We start from the raw sequence: 27,920 nt of genomic DNA, 5'->3' as shown, positions 1-27,920 counted from the left end.
TGCCATATTTACTATTGCTAGTGAAAATGCTCCTTACTGTCTGAGAAATATCACACAATGTTGGTAAGCCTGGTGTAATTGGCTATGTATTTCTATCTCGTCGTCTGCATTAAAGGGCAAGTGACAGCTCGAACTATATTGTTGACATTCGTATGAAAATTACGCTACCGCGTCGTACCTACGAAAACTGTAATTTTATATGCAATTAAAATCGAGACATACAAGTGGATTTTCTCTTTCTCTCTCTCTCTCTTTTTCATTGATATAAAAGCTTTAATCAAACGATACTGGTGAATTGTGAATACATAGGAGGAAAACTTCGAATTAAATGATAATCGGTGTTTGAGAAGTATAATTACACAGAGCTAATAGATTTGAAACGTTCAACAATTACGATTAAACGTGGTGTCTATAAACCTTTTCGGCTGTTCCATATTGATTAGTATCGTTTAGCAGTTCTAACTTCTAACAATGACTGCTTATTGGAAAACTCTGTTCAAGCACCGCCGTAAACGTTGTTCCCAGTAGTATGTTCCCGACAGTGAACGATAAAGTGCGTGCGTAAAAGTGAATCAATCCGTATGGTATTACGCGCAGTTAGAACGGCGTCGTTTTCTTAAAAAAGATTATTAATTTCTTTGATCGATAATTGATATTTTCAATGATCTTGATGCATGTTAACCAGATTCGTACGAAAAGTATGTTTCAATCTAATCCTGCAAAAAGTTATAAAAACTTGCTTATTTCTTAAATAAGCGGTTTCAAATAACTGGCTCGTTTCTAAACACTGTTGTTTTAATTCCGTGTTTGTATCGTGGTTTTAACAGCTTTCACCTCGCATCATATTAATATTTCATTAGTCAAATCTTACATACTCGCGCAAAATTACGATAAGAATAAATTAAAAGTATTTCGTTCAGTCAATAACACTGTTGTTCACGATCGTTTAGAAATCAAAAGTAGCGCGCAGAAAATTCGCAACACAGTGTAACCTATGTACAACGTAAAAGGTAATATTTCGAGCAACGATAAAAAAAATTGCTTCTATGTAATTTCTCGCGTTTGTCTTTCTTATTCATAAACAATATTATCGACAATATTTCTTGAATTGTCTCTAACTAATTTTATCATTGTAAGAAGGAACCGAAACCGCGCGTTTTATTTCAGCTTTATAATTTGTGCGTAAATTGAATAACGTCACGCGTAACGTTACTATCCCTGACGTTTTGGGTCTATTTATAGTATTGCCGTTAAAGGTGTCCATGGTGTTTTTTTGCATTGAATTTCACGCCCTTCTCACGAAATTGGGAAATGAGATCTTCGACGATTATTCGTGCGAGTAACAATTATCGCTTGGATCGACTTGGTTGATCCGTTGATCTGTTCGATGTTTCATTGAAGATTCGAGGTCCAGTGAAGGAATCGATTTGGTGGCTGTATGCGGTTAACGGAAATAACACGATCGATTCGAAGTGAAATTGTAAAAAAGTAGTGAAACGGGCAAAAAAAAGACGGTTTCGGAATGACCTGTGGCGGTGGCAACATCTCGTTAGAAATATCGGGCGGGGAGGAGGAGGCATGGAAGCTGAAGCTGGTCGGCAGTCTCACCATCACCAGGGGCTGCAGCTTACCCTGCCATCCCCGGGAATCCCCGGATTAGATGTCGTCAGAGCCTTGCATCAGGTTTGAGCCATAAATTTCATTCATCGCAACAATTAAACTTTTATTCATCTCTATTTCACTTTACTCCTCTCTGTATCGGCGGTGAGATAATTTTGCGGAAGAATTCTATCTCTTTTATACGTAACATCTTTTACATTTTTGCAAAACAATGTTTACAAAATAAATTCCAAATTTGCATACTTGGGTAAAAAGGTATAATATTTTTGTATGGTGCTCTTATTTGAGATTTCATCAAATATTGTTAGCATATGCATGGGCATCAAAAGCCAGTTTTATGTATCGCTATATAATGTTATATATGTCGCTATATAATGTTAAAAAATCTTAAAGATCTTGAAGAAATTGCTTTTGCGACGTATGTGTGTCAGTGTGTCTGAGTTACGCGCATGCGAGCACGTACTTGTGTATGTGATTGGTTAAATGACATGATGCTTGCTAAAAGGAAGCAAGTGACTTTATACATCCTTACCTGAACCATCGATTTTATATTCACCAATACTATTCATTCTCGTTCGATCTCTTTACCTCCGTGATCCCTTGACCTTGGGTAGTACATGATGTTGGGTTTCCTGTGTAATTTCAAGGTCCATCAGATTATAGGACACAATAAATAAATTCATAATACGATATCAAGAGTTTTATCGCAGTGGAATTATATTTTGTTATTACGATTACAGAATTATAGTTATTCAATTTAACATTAACAGTAAATGTACAATGTTGCAATGTAAAATTTTGATCCACGATGATATCCAGGAAAAGTCAGTGCTATTTTTAAGCTTCAATCAGTGGAAAATCATGTTGCACTCATTAAATTACTTTGTACTGAATTATATTAAACTACTACAAGATGACTGATTGAAATCATTCCAATTTATGCTAAGTACTGTAACACAAATTTAAAATTTCGATTTTCGATCCATCAAGTGTCTAGAGATTCCATCCGTCGTAGAAAGCATGCGATTTGTCTCGGAGCAGCATTATTAATTTCGTAATCATAGATATTATTATTCATTCACAGATTTGCGATATGAATTTCCGACTACTGATTGATTTTCTGAATATTCATCTTGAAGACTAATCATGAAATCATGAATTTATTCGTGCAGTCGTTGCGTAAACAAATTAAACAAGCATTGATTATTCGGCAATTTCAATAGTGCACAGTACAGTACAGTAATAATATATGAGTGTTTTCATCAAGATCTAATCATTAAATATATACGGTGTGTTAAGTCGAAAGTATAATCGGTAATTGTGTGTGCAATTTTCTTTCATTCACTCATCGTCTCGATTCATTTCTAATAATGCCTCGATTCAACAACGATTCATAATTGTGGCTGTTTTGCGTACGTCCCAATTGAAACCTACTGTTATCGTTCACGATAATGATAGACATACAGCGTTTGTTAAGGATGAACAATGTTACCTAACTAAATTAATTTGCCTGACTAACTCAATTGTGGAAAGTTAATTTTATTTAACAATACCCTTCGTCTTTACAAAGTCACATATTCCTATATGAAACGAAAAGCATCGATGTTTAAAAAGTTTTTATTCAGAAGTACTTCCCGAGATTATTGTTCGGCATTTATTTAGAAATATATTTATTTTAAGCTGAGAAGAGGTCTGCATTACGTAATTTTTCTTCGTTACAGGTTACTTTTAGGTCATTTCCAATTGAATCGCATTTTTCTATCGTTAAAACGTGCTTTTTAATTTCAGTCTTTAAATTCTCAAACCATTAGGTCTTTCTTTTTTTGCGTAAAAAATTCGAGCCTCGCAGCAGAGTTAACCTTGCTTTCAAACATTTCGAAATTTATTCTTTTATATCGTGCATCATTTATATCTCATGACAAAATATTAAAATTATTAAAATGTATTATTGTGATAAAATTTTATATTTTATCATAGGAAGTCATTTTATTGATCCTTTCTGGAAGAAGTATTAATATCTGACCGATGGCATATAATGATGGAAGTGATTTTTCAATGTGATCCTTTCAGACTGTGATATCGCTGCGCTCCGCGCTGGATTCCTCGCGGGAAGAACTCCGCCGTTTTAAGGAGAGCGTCGGTGATTTTTCTGGCGAGAGCTACGTTGATGTCGTCGAGAGGCTCGCGCTTGAGAATCACGTCCTTAGGCAAAAGATCCTAAGCAGGAACAGTGAGTTTTCTAGTGATGCTGCTACAAGCCCGCCGCCCCAGGCCCGTCTTTTTTCACTCGCAGTAGAGGACATCAAAGAGTGAGTCTTGAAATGCGTCTCTGCGAACAATTAACAGTTCGTTTGCGATTTGGTTCTTTAGTTCTTTGTCACGCGTGATCATCCCGTTCTATTTTCGCGTTTCATGATTATCGTGACCATCTGGTAGACAGGACGAAGCTCGTTTTATTGATTTTATTTATGAGTAGCGTCAACGTAGGAAAACGGTGTTTCAATTGCATTAATATTAAAACGTTGACTCCCACGCGAGTTTTACGTACCTCATCTTGAAGTACAGATTGAAGATTGAAATAAAATTTTACAAGCTTTTATAAGTCTCACAATTTTGTTATGTAAATTAGTAATTGTTATTTTTTATTTTACTACATTTATTTAATTAAACGTTCGTACTTGAAATTCCTTGATCCACGGTTTGTTTTGATTATATTAAAAATCGTGGTAGTCAATGTGTCAGCGTAATACAAAAACGATTTTTCACTTATTCATTACTTGTTTTACACTTTAGAAGTTAAAATTCATGTGGACAATGAATGATTGAGCACCGAATGAATATTTATAGTAATGTGTTTTTAACGAGTGTTGTGTGCAGATTTTCTGAAGAAGACCATTATACAACGTCAACTATAAAAGTCATTCTTAAATAAGCAGAAGAGTCTTGCGTGAATCTTTGATGAGTCGAAAGAACCATATAGGATTTCTGAGAGCTGAATTTATCATCAAATAATATCATTAAATATGATTTTTATTATTTGATACTTTGTGAACAAAGTCTGTCTATGTGTTTATTGTTCTTTAACCATTGAACAACGTTGCTCTTTTAAGAATTATTCTGTTCTGAATCATTAAAGATAGTTGTTACTTTAATTTTACATTTTACGAACAAAGTTTGCCCAACATTGTTCCTTTATCATTAAATAATAGAACAACAGAATAAAATTATTAAATATAGCCTTTATTATTTCGTACTTAATAAACAAAGTCTGCCTAACATTTCCACAATGTTTTATTTTATTTCACTTATCTTCGATTCTCGTATGTTACTTTAAAAAGCTCGCCGCACATGATCATATTTTTCCCATTTTTATAAACAAGTATATATACAAAGTAGCATGAGTAGGTCAAAGATCTATAGGTTAATATCCAGAATAATAATTGAAGGTATTTGCGTAATTCGGTAGTTAGCAGCGTGGATCGCTAAACGAAGTTTCTTCGGTGGCGTTAGCGTTAATTAAAAGGAACGCGTTTCGTTCCCGATGAACCTATTAATAACCACGTGTAGCGTGCATACGCAGTTGGTTTCTCGCTGTCATTCTCACCCTGTGAACGGTATCAGTCTGTCCGAGCAAGCAGGCGTACTCATGGACGCATCCAGGGACAAAGTCGACACGGAGGACATGGCAGAGCCATCCAAGTCGGTTATCGGGGCTCGTGCCGATAGCAACGCCAGCGGTAACGACGAAAGTCCCGACTTGCAGTCTGACACGGTCGAGAAAGTACCTAAGGGTCATGCGGGATCCTCGTCGAAGCCGGAGTCCAGGAATCAGAAGTCGAAGTGCACGACGCCGAGAGACGTGACTGCTGTTAAACCTCAGGTTGGATTGTCTGGTGTCAGTTCGGACGATACGGTGAAAAGTGGAACTTCGATGGAGGTTGCTTCTGCCTTGACAAATAGACAATCGAAAGACGTCGAGGTGGAAGACAAGAACGAGGTTCAAACCGATCATTTGGAAGTACCGGAGAAGGATCTCGAGGATCTAAGCTTGAAATCCGACGGCGATAACTCGGTATTCAGCGATAATCCCGATGCTCAAGTGTCGCAGCAGCATCAACGCCAGAACCAGCCGGCCGATCAGCCAAAGCCGAACGATCAGTCCGAGAACGAGTCTGAAGAGCTCGATGACATCGAGCTGATATTCACGACGGACGAAACTTGTCGTGATCTTGGTCTTCAGGAGGATCTCGTTTCCATAACCGAAACCGAAACCTGGCAGCAACCTGCGTCTACCGGTCAACCGGCGTTGCTGAAGTACACCAAATCAGCGGAAGGTGAATCGTTAGTTTGCAATGGCGAGAAGACCAGCTCTGTTGACGAGGCGGTTTCCTCGCAGAGTTCGAGCATCGATCGCGAGGAAAGCGTGGACAGGTTCGACGAAAGTTCCAGCACCAGGTTGAACAAAATATGGTCTCAGTGTTCGGTGTTGGTCGAGACGGACATCAGCAAGTGCGGGGTTGTCGAGGAACCTGAACATCCTACCAGACACGCGGTCAGAAGGAACACTTTAGCTGCACCACCAACCGCATACAGGTAACTGACTTTTCTTGCTGTTGTGTCATGGTGAATTTCAGACAAACTCAAAAGTTTTTCTCGAAAGTATATGTTGCAATAGTTCAGATACAAATTTCGTTTGTTTCTAAGTTGTCTATTTAAATAGATAGATAGATTTATTTATTGATTTCTTATTTGATTACAAAGTTCTGCTCCTTCTCATCCTCCATACATACTGCTTCTACATACCTTCTACTTAAACCTAATTGCTAATAATACTTAACTAAGCTACTTATGACATAATAATTTTGTTCCTCATAACATAGAATAGAACATAAACAAAAGAAAAAACCATATAAAACAACTTATGATATATATGATAACATGAAATGTTCTTGTATATAAAAATAGTTCTTTATCTTTCTTTAAGTCTGTCTATTTATTTGCAGAATCTTTGCATGTGACAAATTGAGACACACGGAGAGAAAATAAGTGAAAACATTTTATTTTAGCTGTCAAGTATCGACCAATTAACTAAAATGCTTCCAATAATATCTATTCGTTTTATTGATGTAATATGTTGGAACTGAAAAATTTACCAAATATATAAATGGATAATATCATTCTTAAAAGAGAAAAAAGAAAAGCTGACTGATTCGCGTGAATGGGTCTATAAAACAGAATTTTTTTATCTCATACGGCACTTTAGTGTGTACTTGATGAAAGACTCTCACGTTAATATACATATATATTGTATATATGTGTATGCATGTATTCGTTAAAAGTACTTTAATTAGCTGCTCAGTACTTAACAGCTGTAAAACGTTTTCACTTACTACTGTCTCTTTTTTTTCGCGTATTTCAATTTGCCACGTACCAAGGTTTGTAATAAATGATATGGGCACATATACAGAATGACGCTTTAATTATGTTTCCTGTTCATTAGTGAACACGCGTAGTCATGTAATTTAATTGTGTTATTGAAGGCATTCATTATTTTCGCCATTTACTTAATTTTTATTACATTAAAATTTCAATCGCATCATTATTGAAATTACTTCGTTAAGCAAATTTTTTTTTATTTATGCAAATTCGCGGCACTTGTTTTACATCTCTTTGATTAAATATTTTTAACGATTTTCAAATTTATTTTCTAAACTTATGTTTGATTATTTAGGGTTCGTTAAACAGGACTCGAGCAAAGAAAGTGTTGTATCAGAAATTGGCTTTGATTTTGATACAATTATAGGCTGAAAATTAGATCAGAAGCCACAGTTGGTTCTCTAATGGTATTCAGTGCGTCGGTGATAAGCTAATAGTTCAAAATTGCATGTAATTCGATTCGAAATTTTGTTACAGTAAATTTAGCGCATTATTTCACAACACGCTACCAAAGTCACTTCAAGATGTTGAACAAATTTTATCGTCTACATTTGCACGTTTTATACAATTTAATTAAATCTACATTCAAGGATGTAATTTATTATAACAAATCATGTATACAAAACGTTAGAAAAGTTAGAAATGTTACTTATTCTGCTCTTCTTACTTAAAATTTCCTATCTTCCATTTAAAGATTGAAGTTTTATTACTTTTTTATTTTCTTCATTTTTGTTTCTTTCTTTTTTTTCATTCAACTTCAAAAAATATTTGATTATCATATGACAACCTCTATAATATTTGCAGGATAAAAAAAACGTAGAGAACTTTAAATATCTCAATATATTTAGGAAAATGATAAAACATTTTTATCGAAAAGATTGATAGCACATGTTAATAAAAAAAGAAGTAGTATTACTGTTTTGTTGTTTGATTTTTTGAAGAATTAGGTATATTATGCATAAATACTTGGACATTTCTAAATAATTGCAATATCAAATGAATCTCTTTAATTGTAATATATACGGATAATAAATATCGATAGCTTTGCAGAGATTTTAAGTCTGCAAAGCTGTCAATGTCATTTTATGTCCGTTGAAAAAATTTATACAGATTTTATGAAAAATCAGCTATTATGAAACTTGAAAACGCAAAAAATTAATAACAGAAGAATTACGTCGACACATAACAAAAATATCGAGCTTTTAACCATTTGCGCTGGCAACTGATTGCGGACCACAACGAGTGACCAAATACCGTATATATAATAATTCGTCGCTTTCTTTTTGAACTCGTCGGTATGACATCATTGGATAGGAATTATTGAGAAGTAGTAAATTTATTATTTGTTTTGCCTATTTTGTTTTACTTAAATATAATTATACTTAAAATATAGTTATACCTAAAACTGAGAAAATGTTACGATTTGGAACTCGACGTGCGTGGCACGTCATTCCAGCGCAAGAGGGTAACAGGATTGCATTAGATGATTAATTATTTATGCACAGTAGTTGAAATGCAGAGTGTGTTAAGAGGATTTACATATAATTTTCTTCTTTTCAGACCAATCATTCACCGCGAAGCTTTAGCGGGTAGCCGACGAAAGAGTTCGGCCCCGTTGAGACCGGTGATGGACAGAATTAGCGGAGCAAGACGAGAGTCTGGTGCCCAAACAGACATTTCCGCGCTTCCAGCTCACTGGCGTTCTGAGAGCTACCTCGCCCACAAAGTAGCTCACACGTTTACCACGTTACCCAGTAAATTTGCTCTGCCGACCGGGGTGCCTGGAAGACTTCGATTGTCCGATAAAACTCGAGAAGCAAGAAGAGTAATGTTGTCGGACATCAGTTTCACTAGCATGGTGCCAGAACTGTCCAGAAGCGCTGATCATCTCTGTCACGATCCACATGCACAGGTAGGATTCGAATTGGGATCAGAATCTTCGTGATTTGTAGAATAAAAATTTAATATTACAAGGACAGATCTTAGTTTGTGGTTTGAAAGGTAAAATAAATTCATTATCTTTGGAGAGTTTGTGATGTGTGAATTTTGATTTTGACAGTGTATAAATCTCTATGGAAATCATTGGTTCAGCGTCGTATGATACTTGAGATTTTGAAATACCGAACATTTCGAACATATCGAAAAAAAAATGAAAAAAATTGTTCGACGATTTTTACAATTGGTAATTTTTTTGTTCGGCACTCTTACACTTGATGAAAAATTATCGACATTTTAAATTGCTTGTGAGAGAATATAACTTTGTAAAAAAAAAAATTGTAGAATTCTACGAGGCTTATTTTGAAGCATAAAGTGTTTACTTTTACAATATTGACTTCTTTTCTTTCAAAGATGTTTCGCACATCGTTTTAAAATGGGGTAAGTGGAAATACTTTTTCTCTCGAAAATTTTCTCCAAATTCAATCATCTTTATAAACACAAAAAATTTTTTCGCAACTAACCATTGTCCAGAGCATTCAAGTTTGTCCTTTACAACGATTGTATAATCTTTTTGTTACAAAGTTATAAACTTCCAAGTCGATAATTTTTTCACCAAGTATACGAATACTTTCTACATCTATTGTAGAAATAAATTGAAAACACGATTTTACGAAAGTCTGTATAGAATTACCATATTTACAACTCATGTAAACCTATTCTGATCATAATTAATAATAAATAATAATAAGAATACATTTTATACAGTTTAATGTGCACATGGTAATTATATAATAGATTTCATGATTTTTCTGTTTTAATTTGTTTTCTAATAAACAAATATAAAAAAATATCAGTATCTCTACACTCATTGTACGTATGGAAACGAATGATACATATTGTATCAACTTAAAAATTAATTAATAGTACAATAAAGTTAACTTAAAAACAGTTAGTAAAATAAAAAAAAGTTAGTTTAAAAATTAAAACTATAGCATCACTAGTCTGTAAGTTGAATTATAATAGATTTTTATGATACAAATCAGATTTTTCTAACTACTAAGTACTATACTTTCTAAGTACTATAAAAGTACAGAACAGACAGTAATAAAACGGTAATAAAACAAAGGATAGTAAATGCAAATTACATCACTCTAGTATTTTATGAGCTCGAAGACAGAATATTATTTATTACCAATCGTAGTATCATAACTTTTCTTCATTTGTTGTTATAGAATGTTAAAGTAATTCCATTATTGTTAGATCTTAATCGATATCTTAGTTTTTATAATAAATATTTTGCACGCTAATGTAGTTATACAATTTTGTACGTATGTTTATTTAAATGTTTGTCTGATAGTTATTATATTTTAAGATGTTATATTATATATTTGTTATATTTGATGGCATTACATTACAATGAATATTCTGTATACTTAGCTGATGATGGGCAATAAAAATTTTATTGGTATTTAATAATTTTTTATTTATCGTAAAAACTCTCTCAGTGAATGTGATTCGAAGTATCCTAAGTTTTAAATTAATCACTAAAATGAAATTATTGCACACTTGTTTTGGAGAATCCAAGTAATAATATTAAAGTAATGTGTTTTTTTTAATAAAGCAGTTTCATGATGGAAAACCAACTATAATTAAAGCAAATTCACTTGTGTACACAAAAATTCTTATACAAATGTATATCGTTATCAATGTAATAGACTATTCCTAAAATGGTGTAATATTATTTTATTTATATATATATAAAATAGTACATATATATATATATAAAATAGTGTTTATATATATATATATATATATATATATATAAGTCTATCTCCTTTACACACAATTATTACAATTCATTATTCGAAAAAATTAAGTTTAATTTTGTAAAATTATTTTTAATTTTTTTCTCTTTAATCTTTAATTTCCCTCGATGTATTTTGTTGCTATTATGTAACAGAATTAAGGTTGAAATATCTCCTAAACTAATTATTTTTCAATGTAAATAGATTAATACTTTTTTATAGAGAATGTCGAGCTGCATCGATTAATAAATCAAAAATATATGATTTCGTTCAAAAAAAACCAAGTTGTAACATAAGACGTATAACTATCAGACAAACATTTAAATAAACATACAAACCTTGAGATGTCTCACAGATCTAGTGGTCACCATAAGATGTCTTTATCGAAACAGAACAAGTTTTACTTCAAGCACTTTTTCAAATGATAAATAATTGCGGAGATAATTGCACGTAAAGGTTCAAATGAGATGTATGTGTAGTTTGTACAGAAATGATTTACATTGAGCATGGAAGAAGGTCGAACAAATGAAGCTAATGCAAATTCACTTTGACGTTCGTTTCAATTTCATCTCTTCGTCAACTTGGATGACTAATTGCTTGCATTATCTTGTTTTATTATTATACTACCGGTCTGAACGTTTATGCGTGGGATCGATACCAATGATGTTGTTCCTGTATTGTAGAATTTTTTTTTTTTTGCTTCAAGGCTTCTTTTTGCTGGAAGGACTCTACGATCTCAAATGTCTTATCGAAATACGAATAACAGATTCTTCGTTCATTCTTCTAGAATTTTTTTGCATTATTCGAATCGATTTTGTTCTGCAATGTTCTTTTTAAAAATGGGAGATGGATTGCTTATAAATATTCATTGAAATACAAATATCTCATCAGTAACGAAATTTATTCTTTCATTGATGAAATAATTATTAATAAGTTTCGAAATAAAACAGAGTCAGTGTACGCAATTATTTTTCTTTATTGTTTCACAACTTCTCGTACTTTCAATTCTGTATTTCTAAAAACTGATTTATTCTGTTATTTCGTCATTTCGTTTTCAATTGAATTTCAAAAACTTATTCGATCAATGTTTCATTCATTAAAACCGATAAACAAAATTAATTTTACCAGTTAGAATCGTAATGTTTTAAATTATTTTGATGATTTTAATGATTCATATCGTGCATTTTGTTTAGACCTGTTTCAGTTCTCGCGGTTGTGGCCTTCGAACACCGGACGTGCACCGTCGCGAATCACTCGGCTCTCCGGCAGGATTTTGGCCTCGTTGCAACCCCAGCACAGGACTTCCGAGTCCTTGCGATTGTCGTCTCTCCACTGACCTTTACTCCTCTCGATATCGTGGTTCTTTGTCTTCGATCCCGTCGCCTGGATTGGAGGTTGTCGGTGGTCCACCACGAAGACACTCGTGGAGAGCAACTGCAGCGTCCTTCGATACTTGGAGAGTTCCGGTGGCAACTTCTACGCCCAGACCAACCTGGTCTATGCCTTCTTCTCCTACACACGTGCATCCTCCTGCGACATCCTCGAAAACTTCTAAAAGCGTTCCAAAGAGAACACGATCGAAGGTCACTTTCCAAGGTATGCTTTCTCATCATATACACTCTTTTATTTCAAAATTATTGCCTACACATTTATTTATTTATTTATTACAATGAAATTGCGCAATCTCTGCAAAATATTTCCAAAGAATTTATGCTCTAAATATAAATTCTTATATATAACATATTTGTAACTATATATGTACATTTCAATAGTGCAATCTCTGCAAAATATATACAAGGAATTTGTGCTCCAAATATAAATTCTTATATATAACATATTTGTAACTATATATGTACATTTCAATAGTGCAATCTCTGCAAAATATATACAAAGAATTCGTGCCTCAAATATAGATTCTTAATTACATTTGTAATAAAAAATAATTATTCTCAAAAATCTGTGCTGTAAGGAAAAATGTTGCATGTCAGAATTTCAAAATATTTACTTTTATGCATTAATTGAATAGTAGAGTATGGGATTTATGACAAAAAATTCATGAAAACAAATTTTACAAGTTGAAATAATATTATATAATTTAACTGAAATCTAATAAGGAGTTGGTATTATGAACTTTAAATCATAATATTTCGAAAATGAAAGCATGTGGCGTTTTCCTGTACAACCACTTAACTTAAATAACTTAACAGTCACAAAGATTTGTTCTACAATCTTTTTATATATTATACTATATTTTAATTTCGGAATTTTTTTAAAGAATGTATTCTAAATGCAGATTTTGAATTAGAAATGAATTTTACTATTTCGTTAAGATACTTATTTTCAAAAATAATCCTTCATTTATGCATTGATTCTTATATTTATTTGGTATAATTTAACCGTGATGTTTGTAGTAATAGGAAAAAAATATAGCTGGAAGAATACGTAGATTTGTTTATGCGTGTAATTTAAATAACATTCGAAGAATCAATTTTAACGAAAATAATCCGTTGCAAACGGATGTATAGTTTCCTGGTAATTCGTAGAAGCCGGTTACAGTTAATTGAATCTCAGGCTTAGCCATTTTAAATTAACCTTCCACCGCACTCAGCAACCTTGCAATCGAATGGAGCTGTACCGCAGTATTGTTGGTTCGAGTTTCAGTGCAACATTATAAGATATCAAGTAACTTGATCGTAACTAATCTGTTGGAGGATCGTAACTAAAATATGTGTATTTTAATATTTTTTTAAATGTTTTCTATCTATTTCTCCAACTTCCTGTTTTTGTAAACTGATCACAAATGACGCCCTAATTACTAAGTCATAAAGGCAACAGATTTCATGTATATTCCAACAGCAAAATTTCTTAAGCTTTTCAGAGATTTTAGTATTTTCGTAAAGCAGATTTCGATATCATAAAGGCAACAAGTTGTTTTGTACATTATTCATATTTCAAGAACAAAATTTCTTAATCTTTTCAGAGATCTTCTAGTATTTTTTGTAATTTTTTACGTAAATTTGAGGTGAATTTTGTTGAAAACAAATGAATTTATTGTTTATAAGAGAAGATGTACAATTCAGAAAATTATGAAACTTTGGAGATAGGTAGAACATATGTGGGTACTAGTAAATATGTTAGTTAATCTCTTGTTAGCTAATTTATAAAACCATCGATCCTAATTTATAACTTACGTTTCTTTTATTCATTCAAGTTGAATTGAAAGATAAACAAAGTCTATCTCTTTGTAGAAAGTCAACCAAGGTGAAAGTATTTGCATACTCAATGAAAAATTGTCTATATTTTAAACTGTTATAACTTCATAAAAAAAAGTCGCATAACTATATCAAGGTGGTCTTATTTCAAAGTGTGACAATAAGAAGAGTTTATTAGCGTTTCGAAAAATTTCGTTGAGGTAAAGAGAGTTGAATACAATAAATATAAATATAACAACCGAAAGGAATAAATTGATGTAATAATATACGCGTGTTTACTGCGTAAAACCTATAATTTGATCGAGCTATAATTTGTCCATTTACATAATTCTTTCATTATTTCTCCTCGAATATATTTCATTCCATTTCATTTAAGAATATTTATAATACTGCTCGATGTAGTTTGACATTTTTCATAAAAAGAAACTATTAACCTACATATGTTGAAAAAATGATTATTAGTTTAGTAAAGATATTTTATTAATGGAAAGGTGTAAATCAAATCTAGCCAACTTGCTCTAGCCAAATTCTTCGTTTCACGCGCAAAATAATTTTTACTGTCCGTTCAACGTATAATTGCATTCATATATAATTTAATATAAATTACAAATTAAAAATCTACGAAAAATTTCAGTTGGCCAAACGTGTATTGTAAACAATGTTTCCCTACGTACGTCTTGTTCGAACGTTCTCATCTATTCGCTCTGGCTATTTGCTTGTAGAATGCCCAATGACGCGAGGCAGTTTGCCAAATCTGCGTTCGGATTTGGTGACCGGCGATAACAGCGGCGATTCAACCGAGTCGTTGATTGACGAGGCGGAGGATTATTTACGACGAAGCATCGACTCCATGCTGACAATCTCCAGTAGCGGCGTCAATTCCGATTATTGGAATCGACAGACAACCAGGCGGAGACGTGCGCGACGATACTCCGAGCCTGATCTAATCCGTGACTGGCATCCCCCGCAGGATGCCAGACCGTACCTGCCAAAGGTAAACTTCACCAATATCCGGTCTTTGGCAACAATTGGCACGATAATGTGCTGTTTAGAGTAACTGAAAGCACTGTTGAGCACGGTTAGCATTAAAACCACCGACGATCGAAGCATAAAATTCCCATCAGAGACATTAAAATAAAACAAGTAGAAAAGCTTCACAATACAATGAAAAAGGACACAGGCTTATATAGTTTATATAAATCTCTCACGTTGTTTTATATCTATAAAATTTCTAATAAAAATTATAAATTGATCATTTTAATTACTTTGATAGTTTTAGTGTTAAATAGATATATTATTAGTGAAAATTCGTAACTTGTAAGATACAAATTTATTTATTAGTATTAATAAATTCTCTTGTATTATAGTAACACATTGGATAATGGAACAAATCAAGTTTCTTTTTTTTTTTTTTTTTGAACAAAAGTAAATTTGTTTTATTTCATTTTATTACGTACAAACGAAGTTTTAAAATTTGTTTTTATTTACAAGTGAAGTTACTTGTCAATCTATGCAAAATTGTAAAATTATGAAAAAGACGTTTACATCTCGCAGCTTGTCGATAGCTATTGTACAAGAAATTGCCAAATAATTAAAGTAAAAAAAATATTTTCATTTGCTTAGAGAAAGTTCCTCTTTCAATAATTATTGAGATGAACGATAAATATCAACGATTTCTTTTTTAAACAACTTTTAACAATTATTGCTTTTTAAAATAAGATTTATATCTCTTAATGAGATTACTTTAGAAAGAGCGATCTTTAGTTTATGATCTATGGTTCTTGTTTCGACAGATACCAAGGGATCTCAAGCTGGATCATCTTGTGAAGGTTATATCGCCCGAGGGGAAAGTTCTTCAAGGACGAGTCAGATACGTGGGACCTGTACCAGGTCGAGAGGAAACTCACGTAGGCGTGGAGTTACCCTATTCGAATGGTTCCTCCGATGGCACTTTTCATGGTAGAAGATTCTTCGATTGGTGAGTTATCATATATATTTTATTATCACCTGTACTTGTTAGAAATTATTTTTTGTATTTTATATACAACTTTAAAAATTTTTGTTAGTATTTATATATGTATATAATATACCGTGTATAAATTATATGTATATAATTACATCGCATATAAATGACTGAATATTTAGTACAGTCAGCCAGCTAATTGTTATTATTTACTCATTCTTTTTATCAATATCTATTAATTGCATTCATTGTTAAGATTAAATTAAAGAGAATTCATTTGAATTGTATTCTACATTCCAATAATTTACAAGTCCAAATACTTGTACACTACTATGTATTATTTTATTATCACTCGCAATTACTACAAGTTATTTTCTGTGTTTATAAATTATTTATCGTATTTTAATTTATCACATTTCATTATAATACAATTGTTTATAAATTATTTTTTTACCATTTCATTACCAACCTTCGAAGTTTTCGTTAGCATCTCCGTGTTTGAACGCGGTTCATCGTATATTTCCATGAGACGAACGATTATGCATATCGTAACGTATTACAGTTACGTTCGTGCGTTGAGTCAGAGAATTCTATGAAATAGAACCTTCGTTGCTTCACTGAAACAATAACGAGGCCTTTTATCGAACGAACATTGGTCGCGTTTTCGCAGTTAGCAGTTCCCATTAACACAACGCCACAATCGCAACTCTGCATTGTTACCGCAGTGAAAATAGTGTTAACGAAACGGTTGGGAAACGCGACATGGATATCGGATTATGAGAGTAAATTGATCTTAAGCGAGAGATTTAGATACGAAGTACGTTACTTCAAAGAACAGTTATCCCATGTGCCATTAGTTTGAGACATAAAAGTCGGTAATATTCCTCGTTCTGATTGGCCAAATGAATTTCATGAGATTGAAATCACTTTTTGCATCTATTTCACATACATATATACTGTTCTCCTCGATTAAAATCTACTATCGAAATATTCCTAGTTTCTAGTATTTCTGATTACTTCGATTTTCTTTTCTCTCTGTTCCTTCCGTTTCGAGATGATTGGTGAAATCATTGTAACGAAGAGGATAGCATAAAACACATTTAATATTGGCTTGAAGACACATTTAATATTGGCTTGCAAAAATTAACCCTTTCGTTGTTGAATTCATTACGAATGGACGTTAGGAATTATTCTTGTTTTTTTTCTACTTTATTTTTATTTACTTTCTAATTTAGGCCTCTTTATATGGTTATTTAACCCAAAATTGTCCTGAATCCTTTTTGAAGATCTTTTTGTTCCAATACTAAATAAAATAATAATTATTTTAAAACACTCTATTGAATTATCGAACAAACAAATTGAAAAGAAAAATTAATGAAATTTTAATGAAACAGTAACTCAGTTTTAAATTATGCAAAATCGCGTTGTTACTTTGTTTATTTTCTACGTATTCTTTTGCTAAACCGCCGAACAATCGTAATTAGATTTGTATGGCACATACACTGGTGACTTTAACTTAAAACCATGCAATAAAAATAATCGATATTTAAACTTCGTGAAAAAAAATCGTGCAGCAGCAAACCCTATTTTGAAGCACGAAACACTCATTTTCATAATACATTATTCATTTTTTTCTGAGATGTTTTTACATCGTGTAACGAATGAAAATATGATTCTTTTGATCAGAAATACACACTCGTTCGTGTAATTGGTATAATTCTTTTTTTTTTTAGGAAAAAAACTACAAAAGGAAAGTGCAAAATTCGCAAAATAATCGAAAAATCATTGATAATTTGAATTAATATTAAAAAAATATCATATAACAATCCATTTGATCTTATTTTAAATCGTAAAGTCTCTACTTTGGTAGTTTTGATTCTATTTTTTTTTTTTAAAGATGATTTAAATTGGAAATGAGGGTACTTCTTTTTTGAAAATTATAAAAATTCAAAAACATTTAAAAAGAGTTCTCTCATGATTAAATTCACTATGATTTTGAAATCTTCTCTTTATGATGATCTCACAAAAATTACCATACAATTTTTTTTCACCATCTTATTGAACTTTGGACATTAGGGTTAGACGATGAAATATTAGAATTTCTTGAATTTTTGTCTAATACTTAAAGTTGAATAAAATGTTGAAAAAAAATAGCAGATTTAAGAACCTTTTGAAAAAGAGGGACCTCATTTTTCAAAATGGTGGTGCATCTAGCCAAGAAAAAAATTTCTTAATATTGTTGCAAATATTTGAATGTTTAAAATTTTTCAGAAAAAGGAAATTATCCTCACCGATTACATGATGTAAAATTATCTTTGAGAAAGAAATTCACGACTATCAAAGGCTCACAAGCAAACGGGACCAAGTGGCTTGTTGTCTGATTTTTTTTTTTTTTTACAAAGTCACACCAATTTAAATTATCGATAATTTTTCATCGTTACTGGTTCAATTATACTCTCCACTGTATCACCATATTTCCATAATGTAAAAACATGTCAGAACAAAATTAACTGTGAAGATAAAGGTTTAAAATGTGCCTCAAGTGGAGGTGCCACAGATTTTGTACAATTTCAAGTGGCGCTCATTGTAAGTCTCCACCAGTTAAATCCCATTCCAATATAATACTAATACCTATCGAACCGGCAGGGAAAAAATAATCATCGAGCGAAGCAAGTACTTGAAAAGGCGCTATCTACTTTGGTGAAACAACCTCGAATTCCAGTAGCGTATAACCTAGGTATATTTGATGGTCGAGTAGATTGCTCGAGTTTCTGCAGTTAGGGGATAATGGTGATCATTTTGCTGCGCGCACGAGCTTTCGTGATGCATTCGTTTACCTGTATTTACGAGGGGTTGGCCTGTGGCCGCGTCTTGGCGATGGCGCGCCTCCCTTTCAACGATGTGGCCGAAAACAAAACGTCCTGTGTCACGATTTCTTCGGCTAGTTCTTAATTAAATCGGCGCCACAAGCAGCGGGCGTCGGCCATTTCCAAACATCGGCCGGCGCGGCGACGTATTTTAATTTCGTAATTGCATCGTGTTTTCGAGATAATAGGCCGAACGTGGAACGAGCTGCGTGACAAAAGCAATTCCGCTCGCGATAAACTCACTCTCTTTCTCTCTCTCTCTCTCGCCTCTCTCAGTTTCCTCCGTATGTGCACCTGCACACGAGCCACTCACGCGCAGAATAAGAGTGAATGTAGGCCTGCCGTTCTCTCCCTGTTCGTCGAAGAATGCAAAGTTCGCCCCGAACTCTGGCCACGCTCGATAACTCTATATACCGCTTTTAACAGCTATTGTTCCTCCGCGTAAAAAGAAACGATAGTTATTCGCCAAGTTCCGTCGGATAACGAAGCAGAAGCTGCGCCAAGCCTCAAGGCTTAACATTTTTATAAAGTGTCTCTCTTGTTGCGAGAGAAGCGGGGCTTTGCTCGTTCCCTTCAAGCTCTGGTCTGAATTGTATCGTCACATAATACGTTACTCGTGCCTGGTCACGGAATGCTTTTGTCTTTTTGATTTTGGAACTTGTAGATTGTAGACGATGATTCTTACTACACAGCTATAGTAGCACTTGGAACAAATTTTTGCTGTATTCTTTCTGACCTAATCGATCTAAGTCAATTATCATATTAGCAGTACACAATAACTTGTACATGATTGCGAACAATTGTGATGGTTGTGCAATATTGGTGACTGAAAATCATATTGTTAATATTAATATTATAATAGTCGTATCAATCATATTAATATTATAACAATCATACTAATCGTATTGATATTATTAGCTTATAACATATAGAACGTTTGATTTTCAACGAGCACAATATTTTTGAATATTCAATGAAATTTTTCTTTCTTTATTTAAGAAATTATTTCTTCATTCTTTATTGTTTAATTAAATTAATTCACCTAGTTGTGATAAAAAAATTTTTATCTCATTATCTTATTATTATTATCATTAATTATTCAATCTAATGAGAAATTTTTATTACGTTCTATTACTACGAATTCTATTTTTACGAAAATTTGGAGTCAGTAAATTCTTTAAAGGCATTTTTCATAGTTTCTTCATAATAATAAATGTTCTTCTTGAGAAAATAGTTCAGACGCAAATAGAGACTGAATCTACTTAAATCATCTCCAAAGAGTAGCGTAAACATTTACTGGAGAAAAGATTTAAAATATTCATACAACAGAATCGGACGTTTCATGTTATAACTTATAATAAGATCATATAATATTAAAATAATATTAAATGGAACGGCCTTTGGAAGTTTAAGATGAAATTTTAAATTAATTTTTAATTTTTACTTGTCCCCCCCCCCAATTATTCCTCTAATCTGAATTGATTCTCACATTTTGCAACTAACAAATATTCTAATAATATTATATTTAACTATAGTGAGTACTAATTAATATTAATAGTGAGTAGTAATAAAATTAATATTAATATTCTGTAATCTAACTAATATTATATTTAACTATAGTGATATTAATATTGCGTAATCTAACGTATAATATTAATATTCTGTAATCTAACTAATATTATATTTAACTATAGTAATATTAATATTCCGTAATCTAACGTATAATATTAATATTCTGTAATCTAACCAATATTATATTTAACTATAGTAATATTAATATTCCGTAATCTAACGTATAATATTAATATTCTGTAATCTAACCAATATTATATTTAACTATAGTAACATTAATATTCCATAATCTCACGTATAATATTAATATTCTGTAATCTAACTAATATTATATTTAACTATAGTGATATTAATATTCCGTAATCTAACGTATAATATTAATATTCTGTAATCTAACTAATATTATATTTAACTATAGTAATATTAATATTCCGTAATCTAACGTATAATATTAATATTCTGTAATCTAACTAATATTATATTTAATTATAGTGAGTACTAAATTAATATTAATATTCTATAATGTATATAATAATACAATAATATAATAGTATAATACAATATTATATTTTTGAGAATATAATTAAAAAATTCAGAATTACAGAATTTCGATGGGAAATCGTTTTACATATTACACAACTATCACGAGAATTACCATAATTTTCTATTTTTTCATACCGTGTGCATCCTGCGCATTTTAAAATTTCCGCGTACGAAACAAACGCATGAAAACTTGCGTATAATATAAATATCTAGTTCCATTAACAAGCATGAAAAATTGATTAAAAGAAGAATGCTCGTTCAAGCATTGACGCGTCAAGCAAAGACAGTCGTAAAAGAATCATGCCGTGAAAGAACGTAGGACACTAGAAATGTTTGAAAACTCGAGAGTGTTAAGGAAACTATGTACGTAACGTATCGTTTCGCCACCGGCTTACATAGTAGAACACTACGTATTCATTTACGACCTTCGAAGGAAGCGTGACGATAGCACAATCAATTGCACGTGCGTAATCCATCCACGTTGAAATCCTCCAGCTCATACACACGCGTACATACACACATGTATCGTTACTTAAGTTACGCGAAACAAACTTATAGCCTGGTGGTAAAACTTTCTGATGAGATTGTTACGTAAGAATTCGTGGAATCACAGCTTAGTGCCTTAGATGTTTAAAGTTTGAACGGTCGGCGGATTTATAGGCGACCGTTTCGTGGTAATCGCTATTCTTGGTGCGCAAACTGAAAAACGTTTTACGCCTTGCCGGTTGAACACGTGAACCCAACCGTTCCAGTGTGTAATGGCACCTCTGCTCGAAGTGTTTCGCCGATCGACAACACAATGAATAAGTGATACCAGACTCTGTCGTGCCATAGTCCAGATCTGACCAGCATGTTCCCACAACTTATGCACAATCGAACACACGCTGTATATTTAAGCTAGAAACGTCTGTTGGAAACCGTTGCCTTATTTCCATGTTTACCGCGGCGCATTTGATATTTTATGACACAACGACGATTGCAAAGTCACGGGATCTTGGATTGATTAAAATTTTATGATCATACCGGAGTCTTCGGGGTCATCGGAGCAATTGGATGGAAATTGAAGGAGATATTTAGTGGCTCGAAATGATATTTCAATTATTAGATTTTGTAGATCTTTCGATGAAACGATTTGTGTATATTTGGGTCTAAAAGTGTACAGAATGCACACGCAACGTACAAAAATATGCAGGATATTTAAAATAGAATAGATTAACAGATGAAACATATTTGGATTCTATTTTTTTAAATTAATCTATTTTTTTAGTATAAATGAAGGTGACAATAAAATTACATGAAAATTTAGAGTTTGTTAATTATAAATTGAATACATATGTTTATGCATTTATGAGAAATTTAGCCATGTAAAATGACATAGGATGTACACTATATGCAAAAATATACATACGTAGTACATAAAGTTTAAAAATTTAGAAGATTTAAACGAGTTTACATTCAGTGTCAATTTTTTCACTTGTGTTCATATAATTTGTTATAAACGATCGTATAATTGCTATAAGACCTTAAAATGACAATTAGAAAAATAGAACTTGAATAATTATATTATTATATATATTATATATATAACATAATATATTATAATATATTATAATATAATGCGTTATAATATATATATATATATATATATAACATATTATAACACATTATATTATATATATATATATTATAACACATTAAAATGACAATTAAAAAAATAGAACTTGAATAATTATATTTTAATAAGAATCAAAATGAAACTGAAAGAAACATTGCAGCCTTAGAGCGACAATTGGAAAAAATTAGGCAGAATCTGTCTAATTATTTTTTTCAATAAATTTAAAAATAAAACGAAAACACAGAAACTACGAAATACAGAATCATATTTCTGCAACAATATTTTTAATTCCAGATTTTCATTATTTAAAAAACAATGCTTGCAACAATTAAAGTTGGTATAATTCTTCTTGAAAACAGATTATCGAATGAAGAACAAAAAGAATTATGATAAAACATGTTAATTTGGTATATTAGTAACATTCGAAATGAATTTCAAAACGAATTTTATGCGTTTGTTATTTCACATTCTCGATAAGCCTGCTTTTAGCATTTTCTGTCCGCTTTTAGGCGAACGAAGAAAAGAAACAGTGTTTGTAATAATTTATGACCGAAAATGGAAAAATATCAAAGTGTGAGATTTCGTTGATCGATACCGACGTTCTTCCTATATATCATACGAGGAAGAGTGTTGTCTTCGTTCTTATTGCAAGATTAAAAAAAGAACGTCTACGTAAAATGTGCTATATTATACCGTCGATCGATGTTTCCATAAATTCTCATAGCTGTATTACTTCTCCGTCCATTACGTGCGATATCGCTTTACAGAAACGTAAGATACGCCGGTAAACTGTTAATGAATGAACAATAATTGTTACGGTGCGAAGCTAGTTGACCTAATTTTTACTGCAATGCAATATTAATTTATGATCAGCTGCGTTAAATGTGTTTAATCGCGACAAGAGTTCCTGAAATTGCACGTGAAAGATTAAGAAATAATTGGACCCACGGGTATACCGTTGATCTTGTATACTGTGTTTCAGCATAGTATTATGTAGTGCTTTAATAAATGTTACAACACATCATGTAACACATTCGTCCCATTTATAATGAATTATTTGCATGGCATGTATACATTTTTATTATATTTTTTATAATATATTTTTTTAATGTATTTTTATATATTTTATATATAATTATATTTTATATATTTTATTTATTTTATAATATATTTTTTAAATGTATTTTTCTATATTTTATATATAATTATATTTTATATATTTTATTTATTTTATAATATATTTTTTTAATGTATTTTTCTATATTTTCTATATTTTATTTATTTTATAATATATTTTTAATGTATTTTTCTATATTTTCTATATTTTATTTATTTTATAATATATTTTTTTAATGTATTTTTCTATATTTTATATATTTTATTTATTTTATAATATATTTTTTAAATGTATTTTTCTATATTTTATATATTTTATTTATTTTATAATATATTTTTAATGTATTTTTCTATATTTTATATATAATTATATTTTATATATTTTATTTATTTTATAATATATTTTTTAAATGTATTTTTATATATATTATATATATATAATTATATCTTATATATTTCATTTATTTTATACTATATTTTTTAATACATTTTTCATCTGCAAAATGACAGTTATGACCATCACCTTGTCCTTAGATTTCAAATTGAACAAAAAAAAAAAAAAAAACATACATTAAATAATAATCTTCGGCTCGTAGCCAACTGCAGTCACCGAGAGAAGAAACACGATTCAGGAGAACGACGGGAACGACATTTCACGATCGTTTGTCTCCAAACCCCATATCCAGCAAACGACGCTTTAGCAGAGGATAAAGCTATTTGAGATAGTGGCGGCCCCGATAGTAAAAGAGACCAGCGATAAAACGTAATATAAAGAGATAGCTCGCCAAAAAGTAACGAATGGCAAGAACACGGATGAAACGTTGTTGGCTTTACACGTAGTTGGCCGATAGCGATTCTTGTCACATACATTACATACATACGTTATCGTGAGAAACGTCTATCTACGGACGAGCCTTGGAAAATCGCTCCAAGTTTGGCTCGAGATTCTCGCGTGACGATCGTCGTCCCTGAAAGTGCACCTCCTTCTGATTTTGATCTCGAGAACGTACTAGTATATACCGATGCGTTGCTTCGAGTCTCGCCGGTGTAACTCGAACCGTGGAAATGCGGCCGAAGGGAAATTCTTCTCATAACTTTCCACCGTGTTGATAAGACTTCAACGATTCTCCTTCAAATTTATTGTTTGCCTTTGCACGTGGAGGGATAATCCTGAGGCAATTTTTTGCGTAGAAAATTTAGCGTGGAAGATGAAGGAATGATTTTGAAATAATTCATTGTATAATGTTTCGAAGGAGATACATTGTATAATCTTTTTACGGGAGGTTTTATTGTCTTTTCGTGGGAAGAAATTTTAGAATAATTTAACTGTCTGGATAGTTTAGAATCAGTTTGTTTCTAGAATCATTTTCTTGACTAGGAGATTTACTGTTCTCGTGATTTTTATAGAAAAGTGGACAAATAATTGAATTGATGAGTTGTGCAAAACGGTGTTTTCTATTTGGAAGGATAGCTTCAATTTTTGTTTTTACACTGCTGCTCCAATTTAGATGCCATCATGCTAATCCAGAAATATATATTCATAAGTTTTTTATAATTATTTTAAAATAATTTTTTTATACAACTTTATGTAAGTTTTTTTTATAAAACAAGTTACATAAAGTCCTTGTAGGAAATTTATTATTTCGAATTTTCGTATGGGGAATTTTAAAATAATTCTCTGTGCAGTCTAGTACAGCTGTAACGTCTGACGTTAGTAAATCACATTTTTGCAATTTGTCGATGAAAACGAGAAACACGATGTAATTTTCGATGTAATTCACGTAGCCTAGCTCAATTGCGTGACTCTTCCTTATTTCTTCAGATTTATGGGGTGATAAAAATCGGAGCGCATGCTCTTGAAAGCTTGAAGTATTGTACAAGGAAAATGTGAATGACTTATTGGCTCGTGCAATCGGTCCCTGTTACAATCCACGTGTTACGTGTGGCGTTTTTATTTGATTCTTCTGAGAAAGGCTAACCACGCTGTGAGAACGTGGTACAACATTGATCTTTAACCGGTTGTTAATTCCTTTTTTTCCTCTTGCCCTCTTAACCGTTGTTATCTCTTGCAATAATCCAACACATCTTCGACTGTGTACACCATGCCCCAGTACTTTAGACTTTAACTTTCCTCTGACTTTTCAAATTTTTTTCAAACGGTCATAACTGTTCTACAAGTTGGAAAATTTTGAAAAACTTTCATATCTTAACTCTTTGAATCCTTTGCTTGTTATCAAAATGATCAAAAATCTAAAATTTCTAATACTGAATAATAATATACATTCAACAAATTAAGAATGTATTCAACCTACTATTATATATTTATAACTGTATAATTATATAATTACATAACGTATTGTAATATACTATCCTCTTTGACCCTTCTACTATTATATATTTATAACTATAATTATATAATTATTTACATAACATATTATATAGTTTAACTAGTCTATATTATATTATTACTTTTATTTTTTATTTGATTATATATATATAATATAATGTGAATATATGTTATTATATATTTATAACTATAATTATATAATTATATAATTTACATAACATATCATATAGTTTAACATATAATATAGCATTATAATTATAATATAACAATAAAATAATATATAACTACATCATATTTACAATTATTATAATAAAACAAATTGATAAAAGATTAAATAAAAATTTAATTTCGAATTTAATTTGATCACCCGTGAGATATCTCTTTTATCGCGTAAGAAATTAGTTTCACTATACTTCATATCACATCTATGTTATTTGAAATAATCACGTTTCCTTATTTAAAGAACAATGATTTTCAATATGAAATTTTTTTCCTGTGCTACGTTGTTTTTCTTTTTTTCTTTTTTCTTGCTCACTAGTTCAATTAAGATACTTACAATTAGATGAAAGAATTTTCGTACGGTGAAATGCTATAAATTTCCTGTGACCAAATTGGTGTTTCCAGCGATCCGGATCGTGCGATTTTCGTTCCCTTCAAGAAAGTGATCCTGGCCTGGTGTACCACTTGACCCGAGCCACCGAGCAACCTCACGACTCCCCGAATTCTGCTGTCTCAGTACACCATGTGAATCGAGAAAGGAAACGATGAAACACGTATGTATGCAGGTACATATATATATGTACACACGTACGTGCGCGCGATCTCTGGTGGTTTCTCAACGAGTACGTGACACTTCTTTTCACCATACTAATCCACGAAACGCCACTTGACATACAAAGAGGAGAAGAAGGGTAAGTTCTCGATAGAGAGAGAGAGAGAGAGAGAGAGAGAGAGAGAGAGAGAGAAAGAGAGAAACGCGTTTAAAGTCGCAAATTTCAAACGACAAATTCGCATCGTCGTTCCGTGAGCGAAACTCCTTTGTCGAATTTCTTTTTCTCTCGTACATGGAAAACGGAGATCTCATTGATTGTACCTTAAAATCGAGAAGAGTATTTGCATTGATTAGGAGTATAATCGTTCGTCTAAGGTTTAAAATACGAAGTTTCGACCTCGATCACCGCAAAGAAAGAATTCAAGACAAATATTCGATGTGTTTATTCGATGTGAGGGTATTCTAGATAACTAGTTACCGATATATCTCTGCTGAAAATCGGCAAATCAGTATTATTATTATCGTTCGGGTCTGTAAATTAATAAATCGTGCGTGTATCGTTGCCGAAGTGATGCAGAGGACGCCGGGTCTCTCGCGATAATCAATTGTTCGCGCAACGATTTCGAACCGAGGGCGAAGTAAGAAACAAGCTCTTTGATTTAAGAGGGTTCGTCACAACTTGTCGACATCGATCTCTCGTCATCGCGATCGCAATGAAGGACTCGCTATTGTCATTTACATGCAACTATATTTTTATATTCCTTTCTACCGGTTTTCATTTTTCTCGAACGAACGAACGAACGTTCATCTATATTTTACAGCGTAGTGTGATATATCCCCGCGAGAGGGGACAGAAGAAGAGAGAGAGAGAGAGAGAGAGAGAGAAAAAAAGAAAAATACGTATTCAAAGGACACGTAGCACGGTAGATATATATGAAACTATTTTTATAACTCTTTGAGATCGTGAAGGTTTTTAATTGAAGAGTGGGAAAAGAAGGAACATGCCGGAAGCGTTTTTTAATTATAGCTGTAGAGGATGGCTCCCTGTTGTTGGCTCCGATGTTGTTGATAAAAAGAAAGGAAAAGAGAAAAAAAGGATACACGGATTCTTTCA

At 32.0% G+C, this 27,920-nt stretch overlaps 1 protein-coding gene across 4 annotated transcripts; it reads left to right on the top strand.

Moving 5' to 3' along the window:
* The first annotated feature begins 75 nt into the window (after positions 1 to 75).
* Positions 76 to 27,703, top strand: LOC122527859. 4 transcript variants are annotated; one of them, XM_043652434.1, is made up of 10 exons: positions 76 to 698; positions 951 to 1,010; positions 1,243 to 1,683; positions 3,691 to 3,929; positions 5,242 to 6,213; positions 8,617 to 8,968; positions 11,993 to 12,395; positions 14,734 to 15,005; positions 15,805 to 15,989; positions 26,659 to 27,703. In XM_043652434.1, the coding sequence occupies exons 3-10, from the start codon at positions 1,579 to 1,581 to the stop codon at positions 26,720 to 26,722; spliced, it is 2,592 nt and encodes an 863-aa protein (XP_043508369.1). In that variant the 5' UTR covers positions 76 to 698; positions 951 to 1,010; positions 1,243 to 1,578; the 3' UTR covers positions 26,723 to 27,703. The 4 variants fall into 4 exon arrangements, with proteins under 4 accessions (XP_043508369.1, XP_043508362.1, XP_043508378.1 ...); XM_043652427.1 differs by lacking the exon at positions 951 to 1,010; XM_043652443.1 differs by having other exon boundaries at positions 76 to 1,010; positions 1,402 to 1,683.
* The last annotated feature ends 217 nt before the right edge of the window (positions 27,704 to 27,920 follow it).

This window comes from Frieseomelitta varia, unplaced genomic scaffold, assembly GCF_011392965.1.
Source record: "Frieseomelitta varia isolate USP_RPSP 00005682 unplaced genomic scaffold, Fvar_1.2 scaffold_1028, whole genome shotgun sequence".
Classification (NCBI taxonomy): Eukaryota; Metazoa; Arthropoda; class Insecta; order Hymenoptera; family Apidae; genus Frieseomelitta; species Frieseomelitta varia.
This window is presented reverse-complemented; position numbering and strand designations above follow the sequence as displayed.